The following is a 27,987-nucleotide window of genomic DNA, read 5'->3' as shown; positions in this document are numbered from 1 at the left end:
ATCTCAACACTTGGGTACCTTCTGCTCCCAGGAGCAGGACCAACCCTCCCAGATTTTTCAGTGAAATGCTGCCTTTCCAAGCTACTCGGCAAAGTCAGAGCAAACACTCAGATTTGAAAAAAATAGCATCAGATTTTGATACTCTCCTTTGTGTAAGTTTTGAGTGATATGTAACGTAGTCCTAATAGCAAATTGCTGACTCCACATCCACTGAGACATGCGGTGATTTATCAGCTTCATAACTTCAACCACAATTCATACGATGTATTACAAAGGTCCCTGAGCAGGTGCTTTTTCCTTTCATCCTCATAGCCGCCCCACACATTTGTTGTTCTTCCTTCCTATATCTAGGAAAAAAACCCTTCTTGTGACTAACTGAAGGCAATCTGAAGTTTTAAAGTTTAAATAATTAATTTATAAAATTTATACATACCCTGAGATGATTTGTAGTATAACTATGGGTATTTTTTCAAGCACAGGGTCAGCTCACACTCCCTGCACTTTCACACTGTCTCCACGTATTCTCAAGTGCAAAGCTTAGCATGACTTTGGTATCACGAGGGAGGAAAGCTTGTAGCCATGCTCACCCTCACCCAAGGCATACAGTGCAGGTGGAACGGGGGTGCATCACCCAGTTCTGTTCTGCCCTGCTGCAGCCAGGAGGGCACATCAGCCATCAGACTCATCCCCAGGCACTGACATAGCATGTCTTCCGAACAGGATGGATTCGTAGGTAGCTTAACCTTACAGCGGCCTTTTATCAGTGCATCTGTTTTAAAGGCACTCAACAATACGTATTTGATCTCTGGTGCTACTGTATAAACATGGATCTGATTTGGGAAACATTCTGAGCTTTAAACTAGGCTTAAAGCTTAAAACTAGGGAGTAAAGCTCACGTATTGGATCTAAAGGCTTAAATACTTGTCAAATCTTTTGGTTTGGCTACACCACTGTTCACCACTGCCAACAAACTAAGAGTAGTTCTACATTAGAGTGCAAGCTCAACTTTTTCTGCTTGACATTCCCAGTATTGAAAATGCTAAATAAATCTATCGTTTCCATCCGTAGAATTTAGAAAATAATACAAGATAGTTTTTCTTTAATTTTTATTCCCTTAGAAAGCTTAATAAACAGGAGTTAAAGCCAGGGCAATATCCAGTCCATCACTGCTGACATGAACAACACTTGTTTTCTTTGGTTCGTGTAACTGTGGTTACTCTGGTTCATAAGGACACATTTATAGATGTATGTATACATGTGATCTGCAACTTCCCATGAGGTACGATTTCTCCTCCAACATAATGTTAGAAGTGTAAAGAGACTGATTTAATTGCAAGAATAGCTTGAACATCCATTAAAGAGAGTTTTAAGCATTTTGCTTTATTATTGCTCTTCTGAGTATCAAGATAAACATACAATATTTTGATATATGCATTATTGTTTCCGCAAACTTGAGAGGGCACGGAGTAAATGCACGCAGACCAATATGATCGTTAAGCAGATCTCTTTTATTTGCATATCTGAGGGTACATTTATACTATTCTATTTTTGTGCACGCTCCGTGTACGTGTCAGTTCTATTGTGATTGGTTAGTATGCTTTGTTCACACGCCTCTATATTAGTTCTGATTGGCTTATGCTAAAAAGTTATATGTTGCAGGTGCAGCATTCTTTCTTATTTTTCAACTTCCCCATATGTTATTTTTCTCATAGCCAAGGCCCTTGTTCTGTATTATGATTGGCTAGTTCATTACCACTCCATTACCACCCCCTGGACATGCCTGGACATAGCTTGTTCAGTAGCTCGTTCCCACCACTGTCCTGTGGGAACCCCACACATTATGATTTGCTCAAACACAAACTGATACAGCCACAACTGAGAACTTTACATTGACAACATTTCAGTCATAACGGTTACACTTTACGTGAAATTACTTAGTGCTATGTTTGATATTAAGTATCAACAAGTAATACTACTCTAACACGCAGAACTACATAACTGTCTCTAAACATATCGCCGTAGGAGGACTATGCACATGGCTCCTGAACAGCGATCAGGAGATACTCCTTATCTGCAAAATATACAAAAATATTTAGTTAAAATATTATATCTTATTTCCTTATAAACTCTTTATTCATCTATTCCTCTCCAACTTTTTATTTGTTTATAACACATAAGCAAAAGCAATAGCATTTATATAAAAAATTTAGAAAATGTAAGCACTTTGTACAAAAATCTACGATTACAGATAAAAAAAGTGTGTCATAAAGCTTAACTATAGCATATTAAAACTATTTTCGTAAGCAGTAGATTTGCTTTCAAGAAGCTGTAAAGATGTTTAAACAAGATGAAGAAAGTCCCAAGATAAGCACCTGGAAGCTAGCACTTGTTATAATAAAAAACTTTTGACACCTGCAGCCTCTTATGCAGGTGCAGGGAACTTCTTTCAGTTCACTAACTAGTTCATTCAAAATTGAGAACCCCATTTAGATGTGAAAAAAGCAGAAAAGATTTGACTACACTTCTGCTATGAATAAATTCTAAGCATGCCAGATTTTGCCTAATAATTCTAAAGGCCCAGGGAAGTTCTGGAAACAATTCAGTTGGACAGCTATTTAATGTTATCTATTTTTAAATGAAACATTTCTCAAAAGTATCCAGTGAATTTAGGAGGGTCCTATCTGATTTGGAGAGTTAAGAAGCTGCACTCCTGCATTGCCACTTTCATCCAAAAGCAACTTAATATCAAATACAATCAAGCCTTTGAACAGCTGATCTCCCCGTTAGCAAAAAAGCTTCACGTTTTATACCACTTATTTTCAGGTCAACATGCTTTAATAGTTCCTAGTCAAAAAGCCACCTCTAAAACATAAGTGAAGGGCAAACACAAAATAAGAATCAAGTGCATCGGTTCAAACCAATGAGCAAAAAATCTGATTTAAAAAATGCATTAAGTTTATACTCCAAAATAGAACCTAAACTAAAATTTTAATCTTAGTATCAGCTGATGACTAATGTTACACTTAGTGACAGTGCCAGACTTCTGTCACGCATACTGGTTTCATAGCAGCATTATAAATGATTCCAGCGAGGCAAGGTAACGCATACCTCGTGCAGTACCTCTGCTCTACATTTGCTAGGAAATCGCCACCAGAGGACTACCCCAGTGAAGGCGTTCCACCACTACAAGCTCAGAGCCAACGTCCTCCCCAGTGGCTATGCTGAGGAGATCCCTGAAGCTTCCTTTCTGTTCTGCGTGCCTTCATTGGGTATCTCTGTCAAAATCCGGCATACCACTAGTCTCTCAGTTAGCTGGTGCACACATTAGGATCTCAGCCCCAACCAAGCACTTCCACTTTGCCTGATTCATCCTGTACTAGTAACTGACCACAGCTTCACCACAGCTCATCTGGCCTTGTTAGCTCTTTTAGAGACACAACTAATGATACATATATTTGTATTTACAGGTTGCTATATTGCCCTGGTTGTTTTCAGGAGAATAATTCTATGACAGTTACTATGTTGGTGATAATACTGCATACCTGTGACACAAATCCCACCTCTGGCTAGGCAGTTATGATAACATACCAAGTAAAAGAGAATTTTTAGGAAAAAAAAGATATTTTTTTTTTTTTTGCATCTGTTTGGAGCTAAAATGGATTTGCTGCCTTTAATACTATATATATATGCACACACTGCTTGACTTGCCTAGTTTTCCTTTGTGAAAACCCATGGGAACCAGACCATTCATCAGATCTGGACTTGTTTGGTTGTCTCCAAGCTTGAATACTATAAACTCTGTACATTAAAATACTAACACATCTGGTTACATGGTGAATATATAGTTCTGTTTTCACATCCTTGTTTTCAAAATGCATTTTCTACAGTAACCTTCTTTGTGAAGAATGAAAAGCAACTTAAAAGGACATACAATTCGATTGTTACTTTCATAGAAATATTACCTGCAGCAACCATGATTTCGTGTTTCTTTGATCTGATCCTAAGAAAGGTTAGATTATTATCAGGATCAAGATCTTTCACTGTGCTCCTGGCTTTCATGGTGAGCTCTAGAATAAGACCTGCATATTGGACTGTTGTAGAGTAATCAAAAGTTGTTCTTATTGGAATTCCTGCAAACAAATAATTTTTAATAATCATTCAGTTAAGTTGCATGTTCTTCATATACAGCAGATCATAAAAGAAAAAACAAGGATTTCACAGGTTTACAAGATTACAACAGATTACAAGCTGGCAAGGCAACCTCTTTGCGTACACTTGTATTGCATCTTCCAGATGGACAGGACAGGAATACAAAAATACAGTAATATGACTTAAGTTGAAGAGTTTGATTATGAAAGAAGAATTAACATGCAAAAATAACGAATGCCAGGTAAAGAATTAGAGGCAAAGGAGCAAAAGAAATACTAGAACCACCTCAGATATGAGACTATTCCATAATTTTCCTAGGAAAGTGTTATTTGAATCACTTGAAGCCTGTGTCATCACTTGAGAAATAACTCTGCACTGGTAGCATGTGTGGTGTGGGGAAGTGTACAGAATGACCCAGTACATCCTTTGTGTCTGATGTTTATTACACAGAGATTGGAAGGGATGTTCTAATGGAAACAAACAGGTGTTCCCAAGCACTGCATTAGCATGAGAATATCTGTATAATCACAGCATTGAATAGTAAGTCACTTAAAAGCACCAATGAATTAGTGTCAAGTTTACATGACCTTGTATCTAAATGATTGCTTCAACAAATACAGCACTTTTAATGAAAATGGTGAATGTTAAATGATCCTCCAAGGTCTAATAACAACAGGAAAATGAGTTGACACTAGTGACATCCTCAGATTAAAGCTGAGCTATGCTTACTTTAGGACAAATTCTCTTTGCCTCTGCCACCCAAATTAGACAAAGGCAAATAAATCCTTCATTACAAATGCTGTACTGTGATCCTTCTCAGCTGTGAAGGACAGCAACCATTTATGAAATTTTGCAAATAAACAATGTACACTTAGCACAGGTTTCAATGAACAAATCAACTTTGAGCATTAAAATCAATGACAGGCAATGTTTGTACCAGGATTCTTTAATTTGCTATTTCACCTGCATACTATTACACCTAAGTGTACCTACACTATTACAGAAATCTTAGTAAAAGACAAGTGTTCATGTTAGTGAGGAACAGAGGGTTTCATCTTTTTAGGAAACACCAACAGCCTAAGAAACCCCACTACTGCACCACTGGTTTGAGTATTTTTACTGTGATTAATTTAACTTGAACATTTGTTTGAAATGTTTCAGGATAGAGAGAAATTAAATTTAATTTTCTACAGAAAGATTTGAAGTAATTAGATTGACCAGTGCTAATTATGGATATTGGGAGATATTACAAAAACTTGCAAACCTACTTTGAGGTTGAGTTTGTGGCATCTAACTTCTTGGTACCTTGAATACATCCTCATGGAGTACAGGCTCTTTTGCATTCACATCTGGCATCTGGTCTTAAAACATTTCTAAATGAGAAACTAAAACCAAAATTCCTGCACTAGTCTTGTCCGTCGGCTTCAGACTGGCCACATGTTCTACAGGTTTGTGAAGATGAAGTGAGGACATGGAGGGACTTTATACCTTGATGTGAATAGTCTAATGTGCAAAAAATGGGAGTGGAATGTTCTTCCTCCTTTGCAAATCAAATTGAGACAGAAGGAATCCAAAACAGCCTTTCTAAAAGCACGCTGTTGTCCTAACTCTGCACAGCTATGGCTGAGCTTTCCCTCAATACTGTAGAGTGACCACAGGTAAAGATGACTGCAGTAGTACTCCTGATGGGGACAGCATACTTGACCAATATTGTGCCAAGAAGTCAACCATTCCAAGTGACAGAACATAAGAAAACTGGGTTATTTTTCCATTAGATTACATTGGTGGTTTTGCCTTGAGAAATGTATCACTCTGCAAGCTCAAAAAGGATCATTTGTGTTACCTAAGTGCTTGATTTTGTTCATTTCTTGTTTGCAGCTCAGTCTAAGTGCTCATTGGATCAAGTCACACTGTTTACTGAAACAGACTACAGAAATGGCTGAAAGAGTACTTGTTCTGAAACCAGACTGCATTTCAGCTTAGTGAACAGCCATATCTAGACATGAGCATGTGCAGGCACAAAGCAGCTTTTCAGTATCTTACTTAACATGTCCAGGCACACAAATCAGATTGTCCACATTTCCTAAAGACTAAATAACATTTAGGCTTCCTTCTTAGTGTTTTTGCCTCCTGTTGCTAAACTGCTGCTAGTGCAATTGATTTTTTAGGGGATTGTAAAAGTGAAGGAGGTCAACTAAATTGTGGGCAAGGTAAATTTTTTTTTTTTTTTTTTTTTTTTAAAGGAACAATTAAAACAGGTTAACCTGAGACCAGCTTTGTTCAGTAGATACTATTCTTGTGGTGTTTTTGTTCTATTATAACTTTTCAGATGAAGGACATGAACTTTTCAGATTATGATACTTCTAGTTATTTCTTCAGAGAAGATTTATGTCAAGGCTCTTGACTTTTCTGCTTTCCGTTATCTTGAATGAAAAACTATGTCATATGGAGAGCTTCAAGAAACAGCCACAAAGCAAATGTTCATGTCTTAAGATGAAACATGTATTGAAAATTGCACCACCTCCATAAAACACTGCAATGGGATTGCGTTAACGCCTCATGATCTGCAATTTTGTGCTCATGACTTACTACACTCATTGCCGCTACCAAGTTTGTTACTTGGAGAAAGCAGAGGACGTTTTACCTTCCGCGGTTATAACAATAGTTCCGATAACCCCTTTGTGGCCTTGAATCCTCTTCAGGGTTTCCTCCACTTCGGCCTGCGAGGAGAGAGGACACCACAGCTAGGCCGCAGCCACCACAGCTCCGCCCGACGGCGAGCGCGGGCCCCGGGGAGGAGGCCGCGGGCTCGCCGTGCACGAAAGCAGCTCCGGGGCTGCGCCCGCTGCCCGCCGGCCGCTTCCCCCCCCGCCCGCCCTCTAGTCCTCCCGTCGCCGGGCGGGAGCGGCGCCATTACCATGGCCTCCCTGCCGTTGCCTCGGAGCGGCGGAACTGACGGCGCGGAGCGGCAGCGCGAGCCGCGCGCGGCCCTGAGGAGGCGGTGCCGGTGCCGCCCCCGCGAGGCTGAGGGCTGCGCGCGGGGCCGGCAGCTGCGGTGCGGGGTCTGTGCTTGTCCCCGCGCTCACACCTGAGCTGCGACCAGGGGAGACACCCTGAGAGCAAGGGCGCCTGCAGCACGGCCTGGGGGGCAGCCAGGGCTCAGAGCACTGAGGGGAAGCCCCAGGTGGGGCTGGTCAGGGCAGTGAGGGCTTATTAGTGCTTTCCAGGAGCCTGCGGCTATAAGTATGACTTCTGCTTTAGACAGTCTTGTGTGAGCTCTGTTTATGGACTCTGGCTGGTCGGTGAGGTGAAATGAACTCAGGTTGCATTAATTGTTGTATTAGAGGGGTTTTTTGTTATTTTATTTTAAAGCTGAGGGTGATATTGACCAAAGACATCAGTTTAGCTACTGTTGTTAGAAGTAAATATTTTTCTTCTATATATATATGTATAAGTGTTGCTTTGTTTGGTTTCTGTTTTTCCAGAAGTGTTAGGTATTGTGTGGGTGTGCAGTGTTTGTTTTTCACCTGTAGAAGCTTTCCAGTCTAGCTGTGCTATGATCTCTGTGTATAGATAGATAAATCATCTTCATAAGAAGATGTGTGCTGCTACAATTTACTACATTTTTCAAATTGGTGTAGGCCACTTTTACAATGCTGAGTGTAAATAAGTTACCCACACGTTTCTATTCTCCTTTACCAAGATAGCAGGGGAACAAACTTTATGTGTAAGACCTTTGAAAAGCCATCTTCCTCGGTGCACACAGTAAATAGTACTGATACATTCAAAAGGCTCTTACGTGTTTTTTTTTAAGGGGAGGGAGCTAGTCTCAGTGAGTGTTCCGTTTTGTTTGTGATTGTTTCCTTGCGTCTTCTCACTAGAGTGACTTTTAGCTGCTCTGCTCTAAAGAGTTGGCAAGTTTACAAAGTTTGGTGTTTGGGGAAGCCAGCAGCATTCTCCCCCCCCCCCCCCCTTTGTTTTAAACAGAGAGGTCTTAAGAACACATTAACAAGCTATTTATTAATCTGCAGCTCTTTAAGGACTCAGTTGTATTTGAAACCTGTAACAGTGTATCAGCACATTATTTAATGCCGTTTATGGCCCCACATTGGAGAGAAAATAACTTCAGTGTGTGGGCTTGCCCTATCTGTTGCAACAACTTTATTCTAGGTATTTACTAAGTTTCAGACTGGCCGGGGCCAATGTAAATCAGAAGTGTTGAAGTTGCTGTGTATTCAGATAAGCATGTAACTTGAACTGAAAATCTGTTTTACAAGGGAAGGGAGAAATTATCAGGAATATCAGGACATTTATTTCAGAAGCTACTATTTTATGGGTTAACCCAACATCCTATGACATGCTGTGGAAGGCAATCCAGAACACTATGCCTACAGCTGATGCTGGTCCATATGAGTCACTGCATCAGCTGTGTGAATTGCATTTCACCTGTGAGCAGTTTAGCCAGCAGTGAAATTTGCATTGATACACCTGTGCAGTTTTGTGGCAGTAAGAAGTATGGTGCTCTGAGTTTTTGGAAATGAGGTATCTTTAGAGATATTTTTTCATTTTTTTGAACAATTGGAAGTACTGGTGCGTGATTATTGAATCTGACTGGAACATCTGCTGGGCAATTTTGTTTTAATACAGTCAGTACATGCTCTTAAATAAAAACTTATAGGTTATACAATATAAATGTTGTCCTACTGTTGGTGTTGGTCACAGGAGTGGTCCTTGCTGCTACAGTCCAATTAAAGGCAGCACACTGTAGGATAACATACTGTAAGGGATAGTGGTGATCCTACCTCCAGGAACTGGACTACCAGTTCCAGGGATTTAGAAAAATGAAAAGGAGGAGTTTTTACACTTACTCTGCTGCCCTGTTGCTATTTTTAAATTTTCAAGGCTTCTTTCAAGAATGTTATTTTCCTTCATGGAAGCAAGATGCCTATGTGTCTTTTTAAAACAAATAAAAAATATCAGCTCAGCTTTTCAAAAATACTGAACTGGAGCCAAAACGACAGCTAGCATGATGCAGGATTATTCTTGGAAGCATTATTTATGCTCAGCATGAAAGACTGAAAGATGCAGACTTTTACAGACACTCAGCTAGGCTTTGTCTCAGACTTAGACACATAACAACAAATGAAAATATTTTCTTGGTTACTTGAAATTTAACTGAGAATTTAGATTCCAAGCAACATAATTGTTCTTTTGATATACAGTGAATGTAGTATTAGGGTGATGCTGCTTGAGAACCAGAAATCCCTCATAATCTAGGACTGGAATCTTGCAAATGTTTATCTGTGTGAATAAGTTTAAATATTTGCTTGTAAAGGTAGCAAGTGAGAAGCTTAAACATCAGGTGCTTGCACTTGTAGTCTGGTGTTAGAACTAATTTCTGCATTTATAGTTAAGATTGAGGGGGAAAAAAATCAGGTGAAAAATGGAAAATACTTAGAATTTTTCTTTTTTTTTTTTTTTTCCCAAGCTATGACAGAAGATGTAATTCTCCAAGTGGAAACTAGGAAGAGGATTTTGCTGGTAAGTACATGACATTTTCATTCCTTCCTTGCTGCTTGAACCTGGAGACCCAGGAAGAGGTAGGGAGGGAGTGGGAGTGAAGCACACTGAGGTACTTGAACTACACTGGAATGCTGTAAACAAACTTGATTTGCTGCCAGCTGTTATAAAATAGCATAAATCAATTCAAATTAGGAAGAACTTAGCTTTTTATAACCAGTAATCTTGATTACAATAACTGTAAAGGTCTGCCAGCTATTATGATAGCTCCCTTGACCATGCTGTAGGATATCTCCAGAAGTTTTTAGTTTTGTTGGTGTATAAAGTGGAATGAACTCATGCATGAGACCAATAGCGATGCTGTTGATGACCATACAGTTGATTCTTTCATTTTTTTTCTTCTATGCTTTTATTTCTGGCCAAATACTCTCCAAGGAAATTTGGTAGAAGCAGATAATGTGGCACAGTAGCTGAAAGCTTAAGAGTCCATTCTTAGCACACAGCCCTTATAAATATCTAAAATAAATGACTGATTATTTGGTATTATGTGATTATTTTGACACAGTAGTGAGAGACAAAGAAATACAAATTGTGTTCAGGTGCACAAAAGTTTGAATTTTTAATGCAGATGTGTTGCTGTAAATCATGCTGCTGGTCAGTCACATATCAACCAATGAACAGGAGCTATAGTTTGGATTTATTGCCTACAAACTCTGTGGAGCAATCACATCATGAATATTCTCAATTAACTCTTGGTCTTTCAGTCTCTGAGGAGCTGGCTCAGTTTTGTAGACATAACAAAAGGATTGAACTTTGCTCTTCCCAGAAGGCTTCAAGAGTAAAAGTGGTGTTTTGTGGCAGTAGCAGAGTTAAGTTATGGGGGAGATTGTGCCAAGCTGAAAGTAGTCAAAGTGGGGTCTGGGGTGTCTGTGGATGGAAAAAATAATCAGTAGGGCTCCAGGGCTGTACCTGTCCATCAGTTGGTCATTGTCAGCAGCTTCTTCTATGTGTGAAATATAATAAAATACATAATGTTCATTATTCCATTACAAGTCTCTTTCATTTCACTGATTGAAATTTGGTTTTGGTTTTATTAAGAGATCTCCTTTAAAACAGGTGAAAATTAAGGAAAACAGAGTTAAGTTAGTCATCTTTGTGATGTTATGATCTCCACCTGAAAAAGGTCTTGTAGCAAGCATGTGACCTAGAGTGGATGAGATAAAGATCTTTCCCAATCTGACTGTTGATAAAGTTTTATTTGTTCTTATCTTCTGTTACCTCCATGAATCCAAATATCATAAACTGAGAAAATATGTAAGAAAAACTGTATGTCGTGTAGGCATGAGTGAAACAATTTTAAAGTTACTCTATAGATAAATGTTAGAATGCTCAAAATATTTTTTGTGTGAAGTTGTTTTCACAACTTTTGAGAGCAGTTTCCCAGGTGTTTTGCCCTTTGTGTGAGGAATTTCTGGCTCAAGTCCTCTAGATGGTGCTACAGCACAGGGAAGGGAACGCACCGCTAGGTTTTTGTCTTGCTTGTTAAAATGCCACTTCGCTTAAGTCACGTATCGTACGAAAGGATTAATGACTTCAGCTACGATACTATTTACAGGTTTATGCAAGGAGGAGTCAGCATAGGTGGATTATCTATCCTCAGCTAAGTAAGAGTAGAACTTTTTTTTATAGATACAGAAGTCTTGCAGGAACTGTTGTGTGGTCAAATTATCCCCTCATCTCTTGAAACTGTACTTTGAGTGCTGACAAGGGCAGAGGTGGCTAACTGTAGCCTGTGGTGCTGATTAAGTGACAGCAATAAGCCTCTTAAAACTCCCAGCAGATGTTGATGCTTTTGTGTGCTAATGGAAACTTCACAAATCATTTTCTCTTCCTTCTGAGAGAAGATGTAAGTACATGAAAATTGCTTTCTTATATAAAGAGCAAATTGATAACCTTAGTTCAGTTGTAAGGCAGGAGCTGTAGAGGCATTTTATTTGGTAATTGCAGAAAGCTTATGCAGAACTTCATCAAAATTATTTTATGTTTGTTAACTTTTCTTGTACTGAAGTAGTTAAGAAAAATCTGAATTGTAAGCACACTGCTACCTGGGCTTTAAAACCATCCACTCGGAGGCTTTCAGACTGGCATGTGAATCTGCTCTAGTATGTTTGCCTTATCACTTCTAAGGCATCCACTCCCCTGCTACCCCAGTTATTTCAGTGGGTAAAGTTTAGTCAGAACAGTCATGTCAGCTTATCAGTAGTATTCCTGAGCTTTTGGTGTCCTAATATGATGCTTTGTGTGGTCTGCTGTGAATACCCAGTAAAAAGAGTTGTGACATCACAGAGGAGGATGCAATACCATATTTGCCTATGTTCCACAGTCCTGCCTTGATAGGAAATACCCTCTGAAGAAGTAAGAGTTTATAGAGAATGACTCTACTGATGGCTGAATCATATTAGGGTTAGTACTGTTGCTGACAGTGAGGGCTGTGTTTGTGATTAACTTGTGTGGACACACTGGGCTCCAGAAGTGTGAAAACAGCGGAGCATGACCTGGGAAGGGGACCATCTATCCAGTCTGTGTTATAACTGAGCCTTATGTTTAGCTCAAGGGTATAGACTGTCCTTTGTAAGAATAAGAACGAACTTGACCATCTTTGTAAGACATCTGTCCGTAACAGGTGTTTCCAGACAGTAATAAGGGAGTAGCCCAAGCCATGGAATGGCGTTTTAAAACTTCATTTCAGTTGGATAATTGCATCCTTTCTGGTGTAAGTTGACACCTTGCATTTTAGATTCTTTGTGAGGCTGGACAAAATTTGGTCAGCATTTTCGAAATAAATAATTTAAGCTGCTTTTTGTACTTCTGTTTTATGAGATGAAATACTGGTGTCCTCTTCACTTGACGCTATTGAAACATCTGTAATATTCTTCATAGAACAGGGCATTTACTTACTGGCCAGATTCCATTTTGGGTATCGGCAGTCTGTGCAAAGGTCAGCTATAGTTTCTATTAGATGTTGCAATAATGATTCTGAGGAGACTAGTGACAGCAGCTAAAGTTCAGTATTTTCACTTCCTGTCTTAGACGTCTATTTAGTGTTATTTGCCCTCTTTAAAGTACAGCTGTCCTTCACTCCAGAAGATAAGTGAATGACCATAGCATCTGTAAAATTTCCCTATGTATTTTTCATATTGCTGAAGCATTTCAGTTTGCAAGAACCAAAGGCAAAACCACAAGCTTCTCTGACCTGTTCTGGGTACTAAGTGTGCATATGCACTTTCAAAAGTTCAACAAAGATAACCAGAAACTGGATGGTTCCTTGCCAACCACCAGTAAAAGTTAAAATGCCTATTTTAATACCTTGTATATCTGCAGTGTAGTGGCTAACCTTGAGCACAGCAGGCTGTAGGTGCTAATAAAAGGTGGGGTTGGGGCTCTTAAACAAGAGCAGCCTTTTTCCTCCTCTGAGGTGTTCAAATGTGAGATACAGTATTGGACTGTTCTGGCTGGCTGTAGTTGCCATTTTGGGAGAAAGAATGGATACAGCTGGGCTCCTGGCAATTTGTGTCTTTATACATGATCATCAAAAGTCTGGACTACAACTGCCAATGGATAGGAAACTAGTAGAGAATTGGGGTAGAACTTATTATTGATGTTTTTTGGACAAGAGCTATGTTTCCCATTACTTGAGTGTTCTGGGTGATCTCTGATGAAAGTCCCAATTAAACTACTGTCCAAAAATGCAACCTGTAATTTGATGATGCAATATTCTCATTTATTATTTCTTCATCTCAGTTTCATCCAGAAGCAAGAGTTCCAAAATATCATAAAGAGAGTCAGTGTTTGTAAACCAAAGAAATCTGAAAACACCACAGCAAGTGTACACACATAATTAGATATCATGAGATTTCTCCATCACTAATGATGCCAGCTCATTTGCTAGGATAAGACTGCTTGGAGCAATTTTGCTATTAGGAGTTTCTCCTAAAGGCTTTTTTAAATATGAAGAAAGTTTGCAAAGTTAATTGTGAGGGTTAGTGGGACTGTTGCTCATAGAACAATGACGAGGGACAGTAGTTATAACAGAAGTATGAGGCAGATTAAATTTTAGTTTGCATTTGCAGTTATTCTGGAAAAATCAGAATTCCTGTTTTTAAAGAAAAGCAAATACAATTGTAGAATTTATTTTACATCACTAATCTGTTTGGAAAACATCTATGTTTATACATGACGCTGACTCTTTCCCTAAACACTGCCCACGTGTGTGGCAGAAGAATGCTGTGACCAGTAACTCCTAGACTGGATTACCTGAAAGCCAAGAGAAGGGAAGCTCTTGGTAGAGACACATGATCGGAGATTTACATCCATTACTTGTCTGACAGAACTCAAGTTGCTGTAAACTTTCTGTCCAGTGTGAAAACTGTGGGTTTTTTTGTAGTTACAGTAATCAGAATTAGTGTAACTAGAGACTAGTTCTTTTGGTATTGTTGTTAATCTTGTATTGTTTTTAACCCTTTTTTGTAGGCATCTCAAGATTGCATATCTGTGTCCAAAAACAGAAATAAATTCAGTAGTAAACCACAAAGCTTTTAGAGGTGGTATGTGGCCATTGTAAAACTTTCTGGAAGGAGTAAGGATTTGTGCTAGATTGAGTTGTTTTTATAACCCAGCATCGCAGCCTCACCAGTTGCATTCTTCCTGCGTGTGTCACTGTAACTTAGTGAACCTTTAAATGCTTTAGTCACCTTCTTTAGCTCTGTGTCAGCTAACCAGCAAAACGTGTTACTCAGTTCAGTCTTTCTACAGATAGAAAACTGAGCAAAATGCCAACAGAATGGTAGTTCTAAAGGTACACTGAACTGGCATCAAAGCAGCATCCTGTGACGAATTTCTGTAGTGCTCCTGGAACTGGCAGGCTCTCAAGTAAATGTAAATATACGACTTTGACATCATTAGAGTGGAAGCAGAAGCCACAGTGAAATACTGTACGCTATCTTTCACGTGATGGAAATGTTTCTGTGAGGTTGTACATGTAAATTAAAAAGTAGTCATTGGCACATGGTTTCCAAGTAACCGATGTATAAACATGGGTATGTGCTCTCTAAAACACAACTTGTATTACACCATCAATCATGGTTCGTGGGATTCTGTGTTCCCTTTCAAGTGGACACTTCAGTACATCATCAATAGCAGTGATCCGTGATGTGAGGGCAGAAGCTACTGCCAAGTGCCAAATGTTGAAGGCACTTTTCAGTTTAATCCAGCTCCTTTCCCCTTCCTTTGTGTATTTTATTAAATGTTTTCTCAAAATATAATACCCCGTTTCTTGAATGTAAGTTTTCACAACAGCTTACTGAGTAGGGGGAATTATTTTGTTTCTTTTGGGAAGATCTCATCTCTGTTGGAAACTGGCCTTTCAGAAGGTGCCAATCATCAGAGTGCCTGAACAGATCACAGGTGGATATAGTATATCCCAATATCCCCTTGAGCTCAGGGGAAGAAGGGAAATGGGAAACTGAAGCACCAGAAGGTGATGTCCTTCCTTTTATCATCACATCCTAATATCTTTCCTGGGTTTTATGCAATATTCAGGTTCAACTCTTCTCTATATTTGAGGCAGGTTTCCCATCTTCTAAGCAGTTGTTTTAAACCTATATTGCACCCAATGTTTTGTGTGGCTCTTTCCGAATCTCTCCTTGTGTTGCTGTTTTGCTTTGACCCGTTAAATATACAAGTATTTTTTTAGAAAAGTTTTCTCATCTCATCCACTGAAATTGCACAGGATTGAAAATTCAAAAGTGTTGCCAGCTTCCTTATGTACAGGAGCTATTATAAGAAAATAAGTTCAGTAGCAATTCAGTGTTAAACTGTTGTCACAATTTGTAAGTGATGGTGCAGAGTGCTGGTATTTACAGGTTTTCAGGCTGCGATTCTCTTGATCAAAGAAATGATCTCTGCTGTGGTATGAGTTTGTTGTTTGACAGCATTTGTCATAGTGTCTTCTTCCTCCTCTCTGACAAGTGAATGTGAGCCTTTTCAGCTTGTGCAGCCCAAGGGTTTATACTGAGTAAACTGTTTGGAGACTGTCATGTCAATATAATAAACAGCTTTGGGTCTAGACTTAAAATCCTTTTAAAAAAATGTTAGTGATAGTTGCCAAACAAATGTTAAAAGGATACCTGAGAGGACTGATCTTTCATATCCAAATTCCAATAAAATTTTATTTCTGATGCCAGACTAAGTGCACTGGTCATAAGTGAAGTTTTGGTTTCATCATGCTCACTGTGCAGGTAGGATGCAATTCAGGCAAGTAGAATGTAGCTGTTAGTCAACACTAGGCTAGTTTTTAAAAAATAAAAATTAAAAGAAATCAAGTATAGTTTTGTTCTTAAGTTGTGTCAGATGGATATAATTTTCTTTAGAAAGTCAGCCTTTAACTTTTCATGCTGGCAAGCTGCTATTCTAATGTTTATTCCAATCTATTCCTATGTCTTAATCCAGAGGACTTTATTTTCTTTTCAGTTGCCAGTCTCTTGATGGTTCAGGTGTGCTGACTTGACTAGCTGTAATTTTGAGTGAGGGAGAGATGGTAATTGCCTTCAGGAGCTGCCACGAGAATGCTAGGGTACCATCTCAGGTACTGATCCTGGGATGTGCTTAGCTGGCTGCCCACAGTGCTGGCTGAAATCTGTGTAGCTCAGGTTATTCAAAATGTTTGATGCTGTACATTGAGTGTGAGTTGTTTTTTTTTTCTCCCTCTGCTCATGGTGATGCAGCAATCATTGTCCATGACAGAATATGACTGAGAAGAGTGGCAAGTCCCTTAACTGCTGAGTGGTGGCATTGATGCATTAGGGATGATGTTTAAATAGCACTTATTGGTCAAGCAAAATTGACATAGTGTGGGGCCATGAGGAGGTGAGCCTAAATTCCATGCCTAAAGAAGGTAAGCAAGCAGGTGAGGTGGTACTTTGGCCCCTGACTGCTGGGTGTGTGCCAGCAGTCAGTCAGTTCCTTGTTATGATCCCTTCATGTGCACATATACGTGCACTCTGCCCTCATGATGGAAGTTTTTTTCTTCTTTTGTAATTTCTAAAATGAGTTTCTGTACCTTACCCCTCTCATCCTGGATTAAACATAGTCCTGGTAAATTTTCTGTGACACAACTACTACCACACCTCTCATGCCTTCAGTGCACTTGACTCCTTGACTGATAACATGATGAAGGTGGAGCAGATACCTGGACTGAGAAAAATCAGTACTTTGAAGAACGTTCTGGACATTTTTTATGAGAAATTTTACAATTCTGGGAAAGAACTAAGTCATGCAGTGGTTCTTGCAGTTGGGTAAAGTGCTTTGCTTTAATGTGGCGTTAGAAAGGGAACCTTTTAGGATACTTGCTACTTCATGAATGACGTACTTGATCAACGTTCATCTTTGTTCAAAAGTACCTTTTGGTTTGGATTTAATCAGCCAGTTGTGCCACAACGAATGAACGCTGCATTAAGGCATAAATATCTTAATAACTTTAACCACACACTAGGTTTTCTGGAAAGCATACTTAAGAACTAAAATTCTAAACTATTCATAAATGTTTAGTTATTTGACTGCTGTTTGGTAAAGATAAGAGCTTTGAAGCAAGCCTGGACTCTTCTGTGCAGCCTTAAATCCCAGCTGGGGCTGAATGGTCTTTAATAAAAAGCCAACCAAGGCTGCAGACTGGACCCTATCTAGTACAGATCCTCCACTGTAATAATTGACTTGGCAGATTACTAAGTATGACTGCTGCCACTTGTAGGGCTTTTGCCTGCTCAAATTTTAGAGAACAGCATTTCTTTGGGACTACCCAGCATACTTCTACCTTGAAACAAATTTTATGCTTTCTTTGGGATTTGATGCCATACTGAGAAAGGGAGGATAGCCATTTGAGGTAGTCAGCTAACAGAGTACCTGCGAGGCTGAAATCCTGGTCTCCTTTCTTTGCAGTGTCTCGGTTCTATTCCATTTCAAATCAATGGCAGCACTAAACTTTAATGGCAACACATCTGTTTTTTGAGAGCTGGTGCAAGTTTCCCTTCCAGGAAAATAGCAGATCGGTATTAATATTTATAATGCCTGAAGAGGACTGGATGTGATGTAGTGAAGATAAACGAAAGATAGACCCTATTTGCTAATGCATGCAGAAGTTCTTTGGTAAGTACCTGATCCTGAAATCTGCCTTCATTTTGAAGGCTAGATGGAGTACCAGCACTTCCATAGTGAATCAGAGCTGTGAGGGTTCTAGACCAGTATCTTGTGTCTGGCAGTATTCAGTATGTTGTGTTTTTACAGGCAGGTGGGGGACATTTTGCTATATAAATGTTAAAAAGAAAGTATCATTTTTCTGTGTTAAGAGTTCACCTCATGTTGGGGATCTTTAGTTCTTTAACCTCGTGGAGAACCAGAAAGTCTTGGCCTGTTAACGATGTGTTGTGTGATCTTGAGCAAACTGCTTTACTTCCTTGTGCCTCTGCTTCCCCTCCCACTCTCCTCTGTCAGTTCTCCAGAGCACAGGCCTTCTGCTATGTGCCTCTAAATGCTACTACTCCATAAAATAAAAATAATCCTTCTCACAAATAGGGATGCAGGCTGGGAATTTCAAAAGGGCAGAAGAACAAGTCAGTTTTCATCGTCGTCTTTAAAAGTCAAAGCTTTATACTCAGAGGCTTAAGGCAATTTTCTGAGCCCTGTCCTGTTGCTGTTGGCTTCAGTGATGTAGGACAGCAGAACAGACTCCAGAAATCTTCCATTATATCTGTCTACCCTTTTAGATGTTGCAAGGGAGATTTTTAGTGCAACAGATTGAACCTCAGATAAGATCACATGCTGTAATTACCAGTGGGATTTATTTGTCCAATTCTTTAAGCACTGAGTGGAAAAATGCACGTACATCCCTTAAGTAAAGGCAAGGGAAGTATGTGCATTTTTCCACTCTAAGCTAAGTAAAGAATGACATCGAAGCATGGATGGGCAAAAAGATAAAGTTATATCAAAACAAACATTCAGATTTTCCCTGTCCTTGATATGAGTATTTGGAATAGAGTAATAGAATGGCTGTAAAATTTGGATTGTTTTAGGTTTTTTAGCTGTAAATGTAAACTAAATTAAACTGATAGTTTTAATTAAATTTGAATTGGCTGTGGTATTACACCACTTTAAAAGCCACTGGAGACACTCAAGTTGCATTTAAAATCTAGTATTATAATTAGTGATATCTACATTTATTATTGTGGTAACTGCACGTTAATGTGTTCAGTACTAAACAAAACTACAAAATCTAACCAGCCCTTAAGAGCGTGTTGATTTCAGCTACACTTCATTCCCTTGGTCTTCCACTTAGGTGAGCTGCATACTAAAACTGATCTTTAAAAGCTAATCAGGAGAAAGTGTAAAAGAAGGGACAAAAATTAAATACTCTCCCTTGAACTTAAATAACTGCAGATGGAGACTTCTGATCTTGCCTGCCACCCCTAAGTGTAAGGTGTTGCTATACTTTCCACGCTAACCAGTGTATCTTGCAGACTTTAATGCATCTTCCCACATGGTGTCCCAGGAAGAGAGGAAAGCATAGTTATAGTTAAAATTAGGAGTTCTTAGGTGCAGCAGAGTCTTCCCATCTGTCGGACTTGCTGTCTGACTTTTTTCAGCCCTGTGGAAAATGAATACTGGGGATGGCGGTGGGTATGTACTGTCATGTAATGTGAGCTAATACCAGTGCAAAGTAGGGTAAAAGCTACTACTAATGTTAATCTCGCCACCTCAGACACCTGTATTGTGAGGCTTTTGTTCCTAAAGGGAGTTTTTTTAGGATCTCCATGTATTCATGAGGCTGCATCAATGTTGGCTGCACGCCCTGTGGTTACTTTCATTGCATGGGCCTCACTTGGTATTTTCAGGACATGTTTATTCACCTGGGAAGGAGTGAGCTTTGTCCTGCTTTCCATATCGTTGACTTCTCTGTATTTAGCTTCTTATTAAGTGAAGGAGGTGTAAGCATAAGGGAGTGGCAAAAGGCAGTATTTTACCAAATGTAGCCAGGAGGGCCAGCTTTTCTGTGGGAATATTACACTGGCTGTGGTCCCCTAGTTGAGATATTCCCATATTCTATGGGCTACTTGACTGTTCCAGAGAAAGGACACTGTCTCAAATGCTAAGTTGAAAAGCATTTAAGCTTTCCTTTGACTAAGCTAGTGGAGAGGTTCTTGGCATAATTTGGTTCCTAGCTAAGCTACATCAACATCCTTGGGTTGTTCTAAGAACTGCCTCACTCCTCAGTTTCATGCTGTCCTCTTCTTCCAGGTGCAAAACAAGCTCTGGCAGGGTCTCAGAAGTGCTTTCCCTGGAGATTTTCCCTGCAGTTGTAATCACCACTTTAGGATTCTCTGACGCTGCTTTGACCGTACTATGCACTGTAAAGGGGCTGAGACTGGGGGAGAGGATCTAACTGAAGGTTTTAGAGTAATTTCTGCAGAACCATATTGATTTCATCTCTATTAAATTCATTGAGTTTTCCCATAAGGGCTTTTTAATTTAACTGTTGCTAAAAAATGCTGCACAAATTACCTGGCAAGAATGCTGTGGAGTTATAAGCCCTTCAGGCAGTCCCTTAAAGGCAAAGCAGTAAAGTTGGGTGGACTATTCACAGACAGGAGTTTTTAATTCAATGAATTTATCACTTCGTCTGTTCACAGATTACTGACAAACAGCCACTGACTTTTTATGAATTTGTTCATTATCCCAAATTATTCAATGCCTGGTTTATGCAATGCAGTTTTAGCTTGAGGGCTGCTGGCAGACTGATCCACAAGTATTGTTTGAATACCACTGTTTGTAATTCTTACAGAAAAGCCCTATAAAACTCAATAGAGGCCTGGTGTTTTATTTCTGGGCACATCTATAAAACTTAGCAGAAAATTATATCCTTAACATAAAATTCTACAGCTTGGTTTAAAGTAGTTATTTTCTACTGATTTGTGTATGTTTTTAGTAGCAGTTATGTAAAAAAAAAAGTTTTTCATCACTGTTCCTCTCAAGTTTTTGTAGTTTCTGAGGGCAGAGAGTTGATAACATGGATGTAAATCTTTGGGAATTGACCTCTTATCCTTGAGTTTGTGTGATTACGCTGCAATTATGGTGGTGCCCATTCTAAGACCGTTTTTTTGCTATTGGTGTGTAAGTGAGTATCAGATCCTACTTGGTTCTGTCTACCATTAATCCTAAAATGAAAACTGAGGAATATAAAAAGGGACTGCCTAATATACAAGTACGTTAGATTTCTCTGTCCTTGTCAGTGGAATTCAACGCCCACGTCTGCGATAGGTCCTCAAAGAATGAGGTTTCATTAGTAAGAATCAGGCTCAAATTTCAAGATATCTCTGAACTTCAGAAGTGTTTTCTTAGGTCCAGACATGCACCTTTGAAGTGGTATGACTCTGTTAGAGACTATCTCAGTGGAACACCACTGGTCTTAAATAGCTTTGGCTATTTGCTTAAATGAATTGAAGATATAAAATTCTCTTCTGATTGGTTGTGTTGGCTTTGATTTATTATATTTAAGTTGTTTTCAAACATAGAATCAGGGAATCATAGAATCATTTTGGTTGGAAGAGACCCTTAAGATCATGAAGTCCAACCGTTAACCTAATGTGTTCCCCACTGGCTGCTTCTGGTGTAACAAGAAAAGGTACAGGTTCATGGAGAAGGAATTAATCCTCCAGTATGTTTTGTAGACAAGACTGTTACAAAGTCTTTGATGGGCAAATGTGTGTAAGGAACCAGTAATTTACCTGATGGATTGTGTGGTATCTCCTTTTCATGTAGTAATAATGTTACCAGTCATCTCCTTAACTCCTAGTGCTCTGTTATCAGCATGGTTTAAGGAAACCTCCCTACAACCACGGCCCATGAAACAAGCAGGGTGTCGCGCATGGCTTGCAGCCATATCACTGTTGAAGTGTGATGTGAGAAGGGTGCATTGTAGGTTTTGCTACTTTTGCTTCTGGCACTTGCCAATGTTTCTTTTATCCTACCTGAAATACTGACTTGCAGTGACCTGTTGAATGGAAGTAAGATGTTAGTTTACCTGCTAACTCTGTTGCTCTGGAACAGAGATGTCTTTAGCTAGTCAGATATAAAAAGAATTAAACCTCACTAGATGACATTTCTGTAATGCGTTGGTGTTTCTGTAAGACATAATAAAATATTCAGCGCTTGAACAGATGGATATAGCCACAATCCTTCTGAAGACATTATTTTAAGGATGTGGATTATACTGGATTAATAGGCCAGTAACTTGGCAGAACTCAGCTTTTTGGTGTTTCAACTTGTAGAGTTAGTTATAATTTCCAATGATTTAACTGTAAGTTACACCATTTACAAAAGATGAAAATTAACTTCTAAAATATGGATTATTTTTTTCCTTTAATGAAAATTCTATTTCTAGATAATTCCAAGAACCTTAATTCTTTTAACTGCCAAACTGTTTCCTCTGGGCTAAACTTTGACAGATACTTAGGATTATCAGGTTAACATGTAACGGATAAAAGATGGTGAGAGGCTATGGAAGAGAAAGCTGTTGTTAATGAACATCAGTTTTCAGTAGTGGCTTTTTTTTTTTGATCCATCAGAAGATTTAAAAATCTTGACATCTGTCAAGAAAGTATTACTGGTCATGGTAAATGGTATGGTCTTTAAATGCAATATTTAGCAACACTGGAATTCTGCTGAAGCTAATGCTGTCTTCAGCGAGAAGGAAGAGGTTATACTGTGACCTCTCGAAACCCATACTACAATAGATCTAAATAATGGGGTGTATTTATTGATTTAGATTTGGAAGCTGGCACATGTTGCCATGAGTTCTTCAAAATAAACTTGACTTTAGCCTTAGAAAATTCATTAAAAGGATAGTTACAGGAAGCCTCCCTTTCATTTTAAAGAAGGCATATAAAGGAAAACTAGCATCTTTTATTAGGCTGTCTGATAAAATTGGAAGAAATACTGGCTCAGAGCACCAACATGAGTCTGTCATATTAAAATTCTTCAGCAAAACCTTTTCAGAACTTTTTGCTTATTGGGATACTCTGTACAATTGTTTCAGTACTGTCCTACCCCGGCACAAGAGGTGAGAGCTGGCTTAAAGGAGGAATGGTAGCTTTCATGGAGTTCCTTTTAACTTGCAGGAAAATGAGTTTAAATGGATCAATTTCTTATTAACCACTGCAGTTAAAAGGAATGTTAGAGAGATTTCATCAACATTAGTTTACTACATTATTAATAAAGTTACCATTAAAATCTTAAGAATTACTGTGCAATGCTATTTGAACTATCACAGTTATCTTTTATACTTAGCATGGGAATAACTGCAGCATCTCAAACCACAGCATATCATGGTGCCCACATTCTTGAAAGCTGGTGTAAATCTGGCATGTCCTTCTTGGATCTGTAGTATCTGAATGTTTAACAGCTATAGTGTGCAGCCATGTGTTGTTCTTTGGTAATATGGTAAATCAGTGTAATAAAAGATGATACGCTTTCCTGTCATGTGGTTATGAGAACTTTCCTTAATTCAGATTTAATATTAAAATGTTTTCAGAGATATTGGTCCTGGGAAAAAAGTAGACATGGTTCATTTACATGGCTGTACATAAAGTTGTACTGTGTTGTTAAAGCTTCTCAAGTTTAATGTATACTACCTTGGGAAGACTCTTTAGATACTTGGAGAAAACCCATAAAAACTTAATCTCAAATATTGATCTCTTGAGGAGATGTTACTGCATGGCCAAAATACGGAATGATAAAATGTTGAGGTCATTCATGGAGAAATCATATTTTATCCTGCAAGTTTACAAGGAGTTTCCTCAATCTAACTTTTGTCTTTAGGTCTGAGTAAATAAACATATCTTTATTTTGCTTTTTTTTTAGCTTGAAATGTTTAACAGGACTGAGGTGTTTTGCAGTTTGTAATTGTGCCTTAGCTATATTAAGGTAAGTGTAGGCCTGCACTTGGCCTTGAGTCAGGCTTTGGTGAAATGTCTGGAAATAAACTTGTTAGAGAAACTTACTGTCGGGGAGGTGTTTTATCACTTATTTTCCACAGTGTATTCTGAACTGCATCTCTACTACATAGCATTTCAGGTATCCTAACCTAAAACACCATGACTTCTGAAATTTTTAAAAAAAGTATACCATGCCCCTTCATTGAAACCATCTGACATTAATCAGTGTACATGTCCTTCTCTGCTCAGGTGCTACTTAATGTCCAAGATAACAGACTAATCAAAGGATGTTTCATGTGTTCTCAGCAAAGAATACATACACCAATTTACAGGACTGCTCCAGAACATCAGTTAGTGTTCTTACTGTATTTTAAATGTGTGAGATGCTGAGCGCTCAGTATTGTTGTTTTTAAGGGATTATCTTAAGTGAAGAACACAGTGGAAAAAGTGCAAGTGCTTTGTTTTGCTATTATTTTTTTCAAGTCCTTGGGAAAGATTATTTGCAATGTCCTTGCATGCTCTATAGCATCTTTACATGATCTTCTGATCATTTTTGTCAAATTAATATGCCTTTTATTATCACATTGAGGAGTGTCTTTCAGCCCATAAAGCATGTAAATTTTATGATAATGAGAAGCTCTTAGTGAGACTAGCATGCAGCATGTGGAAGCATTATAAAATGCATTAAAATGGCTGAAGACACCTACCCTCTCTCCATCCCACCTCAATATGAGAAGATAAAAATTTAGCACTTGCAAAACATTGTGTCAGGCCTTGTAAAAGTATTCTTGTGAGTTGTGACTGGTATTGCATAGCAGGAATGCCAACAGGGACTGGTGTCCTGTCAGCTCTGTCTGTAACGAGGAACTTTCACAGGAGTATGGCATTAGCACAGACAATGTCCATCACATTTTAGCAACACATCTGCAAGAGAGGAACAAAAAATTGCTGTTATTATCCTATCCTTTTTACTGTGCTTTCCACATGCAATTCAGCAAGCCTTCTTGGTTTAGAATATATTATCTGGAATAGCTTTCACTTGAGAACTCCCCTTATGTAGTCTTGCATGAAAATACAACTGCTTCTACCTCTAGGCTCAGCACCAGAAAAATGCAATCTCCAGTGCTGGATCTGGTAGATTACTTCTGTGGACCTCTGCCACAGGAAAGAAAATAGTGCTCAACAAGCATCTAAGTCTGATTTACATCAGTTGAGCCCACAGCACCTCATTCTCTGATGGGTTACTTAATCTGGTTCCTTATACTTTTGTTCTTCTAACACATGCCCCCACCCAAAAAAACTACCCACTAAAACAAACCAACCTAAACCTCATAGGTCTAATTCTCCTTTCTGAATTTCTGTGCTCATTGCTGAATTGATTTCACTGCATTCCCTCCTGCCGTGTGCTGGTATAAACAGGAAGATCAGGCCTTGTGTGTGTTCATTTGCTTTTTTTATCTGATTTATGCTGCTTACATCTATTGCTGACTTTGGTCTCTTGTTCTGTGCCATCACAGTTTATGAAATGTAACTGAATTGTTGTATGTTATCGCTTTCCCTGGCTTCAGCTGATGGCTGCTTGTTTTCAAAATAGCAACTGAGAAACTGTACACCTACATCAGTCCATCACTTACTTGGCTTTCCAGTTTCTATTAGAAGATGAGTCTTCCTTCTCCCTTCACTCATCCTTTCTCAAGCTATGGAGGCCAATCCCAGCAAATATTCACTCACCATCATATATTTTCTAAAAACCTGAATTACTTTTGGTGTACTCTGATGTACCTTTCTGGTTTTACCAATGTGTTCTCTGAACTAAATGGGAATGGAGTGATGTGTAGTATTATGAAATTAGACTTTGTTCATCATGAAATTCCTAAATAACTTTAACTGATTTATCCTGCACCTTTATTTATACCTTTCAGTGTCTCTTGTCTTTGCCTTTTTGTTCTTTACTCAGATGGTTTGCTCTGGAAATCTCTCTGCTAAGGAAATAAATTCCAAGTGAGGAATACTGAGCTGATTCTACTGTCAATTTTCCCAACTCATACCAATGTAATGTCAGTAATTTAAGCTGAATTATTCCTCTTTGCATTTGGTTCTGAGATGACATTTGAAACCATTCTATTCTTTCCCATTTATGGGAAATGGGTAAGAACACTGGGTTCGGAAATGAAGCTTGACCTTGGCTGTCTGTGTAAAAGGTAGCCTGGTAAATGGGCCTCTGTGCTGTCACAAACTGTGAGGTGCTGGGCCAAGGTGGGGAGTCTTCTAGTGCTGGACTACTCTGTTAAAACAAACAAACAAAAACCCCAAACCACAACAAAACCACCTGCATCAGCACTACTCTGTGCTCTCTGTGTGGGAGTATATTAGGAGGACAGATACATTCTGGAATCTGAGCTAGTTGTATACTGTAGCATTTCTGACTTAAAATTTGCTAGGTGGTGAAAGTGTTGTTATTTCTTGGGCATACCATTGTAGTTATTTGCTATCTTTTATTTTCCTTTTGGAATATATTTTACGTTCCTGATATGTTCAGACTGAGTGGTGCTTCTGAGGACTTGCTAAAGTAAGAAGCATAAAGAACCCTATGCCTGGGGCTGATTTCCAAAGACCCTGCATTCATCATTCTAGAAATATGTCAAAAGAGCTTTGTTCCTATTTTGACACTGGAAGAATTAGTTAACCAGATTTTTCTCAAGTGCTCAATAGATATTTGAGAATTCAGCTCTTTTATAATCAGAATTTCTGTATCTGTCATGTGAAAAATCATGCTCCTGTTTCTAACGGACTAGAAGATGTGGACAGGGAAGTATGTGGCAACTAGTAAATGCGTCATCTTATAGAAATAACATATATCTGTCTAAGTTGACACCACCTTACTCAGAATGTACTTCTGGTGACGCTTCCTGAAGATACATGTGCTAAGCTTCTGGAAGTGCCTGTTCATAGTGTGTCTTTTGGAGCTATTTAGAGATATCTTTAGAATTAAATTATGTTCTCATGAATGTAATCCTTTGGCAGTTGCTCTTCCTTCAGAAATCTTAATCATGGAAATGCTTGTGAAATTTGTGTGTCAGCAATGTCCATGCAAATTCATTTAATCAATGAAGGGAATGTTGATAGAAGATTTTCAGTAGTTACTCCAATGAGGAAGTGCCTGTTGTTTGTTTGTATTCCAGTTCTGCTTAAGGTCAATGTGTTAGACACTGAAGAAGTTACCCTTATTGGTGGTTTTCTTTCTTTAATCTTTCTCTGGTCTTTGCTAATGGATCAGTAACATTCTTAGGGGTGTGAATTAGGATTAGAAAACTTTTAATTAGTGACCAAAATATATTGTTTATACTTTTTTTCTGTTTAAAATCTTACAGTTCTTCAGAAATTGAAACTTATCCACTTTGATAAAATAGTCCTGGGCTATGAGAAACCTCATCCTCTTAAATAACCTCATTGACATGGTTTCTGCTTACTCTTTTTCCTAAATATATTTTTGAAGAGTTGTCATCAATGGCTTGCTGTTTATCAGCTGATTGCATTTTTCTGTATGTTTTGTCTAAAGGACAAATCTCAGCCCTTTCTTCAGTGGGGCTGAAGAAACAGAGTTCATTCAAGGTAATTCAGAATCCTCTCACTGGATATGCGAGCTCATGCCAGTTAGGAAAACTACTGCTTAGTGTCAGTCAGTATGAAAGATACTTCATTTTTCCATCTCTCAGCCTCTCTGGAAACATCCTGACCTTCTCAGACTGGAAAAAAAGTGTTCCCTGGAATACTGGAGAGCTCTGAGACATGTTTGAAATGAAGTCCCACTGGAGCAGAATCTACCTAACGTGGAGACGTTGAGGTTTGTATTCCTTTAAGGAAGGTGCTTTGTCATGTGTGGCTTTTCAGGAGAGGAAAACTGCACTTGCTGATTTTTCTATGGAATTTCTTGTTCTCTTTCTATTTTTTGAAATTGAGTGTACTCTATATTTGGAGAAAAAGATAGTCCAAAAAAGATCAAACTGAGCCCAAATCCTCTCCTTTAGAGTGTGATTAAAGACTTGCATTTCCCCAAACAGCCATGTCACAAGATGCCAAGTGCAGAAGGTATTAATCATCTGTACTTTATCTCTATGAGAAACCATCTTCAAAGCAGAAAGGAGGAGAGTTCTACCCTCTAGAGATAAATGGCATATCGTAAATAGTGTCAGGCACTCGGATACTGTGATTATGAGCTCTATAGAAATGCCTATAAATAATACTAGGAGATGCCCAGATACTACAGCTTACTTATAAA

The 27,987-nt window shown here is 38.7% G+C and overlaps 1 protein-coding gene across 1 annotated transcript; it reads right to left on the bottom strand.

The window, feature by feature from the left end:
- Positions 1 to 1,489: 1,489 nt before the first annotated feature.
- On the bottom strand, positions 1,490 to 7,133 carry LOC137669298 (dynein light chain roadblock-type 2-like). The gene is made up of 4 exons (XM_068411324.1): positions 7,067 to 7,133; positions 6,794 to 6,869; positions 3,963 to 4,130; positions 1,490 to 2,071 (listed from the first exon to the last, which is right to left on the bottom strand). Exons 1-4 carry the CDS (start codon positions 7,067 to 7,069, stop codon positions 2,028 to 2,030), a joined length of 291 nt encoding a protein of 96 aa, XP_068267425.1. The 5' UTR covers positions 7,070 to 7,133; the 3' UTR covers positions 1,490 to 2,027.
- Positions 7,134 to 27,987: the final 20,854 nt, after the last annotated feature.

The sequence above is a fragment of the Nyctibius grandis genome, chromosome 12 (genome assembly GCF_013368605.1).
Source record: "Nyctibius grandis isolate bNycGra1 chromosome 12, bNycGra1.pri, whole genome shotgun sequence".
In the NCBI taxonomy this organism is placed as follows: Eukaryota; Metazoa; Chordata; class Aves; order Nyctibiiformes; family Nyctibiidae; genus Nyctibius; species Nyctibius grandis.
The sequence above is the reverse complement of the archived record's forward strand: the minus strand, read 5'-3'. Positions and strand labels throughout refer to the sequence as shown.

What these genes read in the sequence shown, in the direction of transcription:
- LOC137669298 (XM_068411324.1), bottom strand. An exon ending in TATTGTTATAACCGCGGAAG is followed by an intron (nt 4,131 to 6,793) that starts GTAAAACGTCCT and finishes ATTTGTTTGCAG; the next exon opens with GAATTCCAATAAGAACAACT. An exon ending in CGAAATCATGGTTGCTGCAG is followed by an intron (nt 2,072 to 3,962) that starts GTAATATTTCTA and finishes TATATTTTGCAG; the next exon opens with ATAAGGAGTATCTCCTGATC.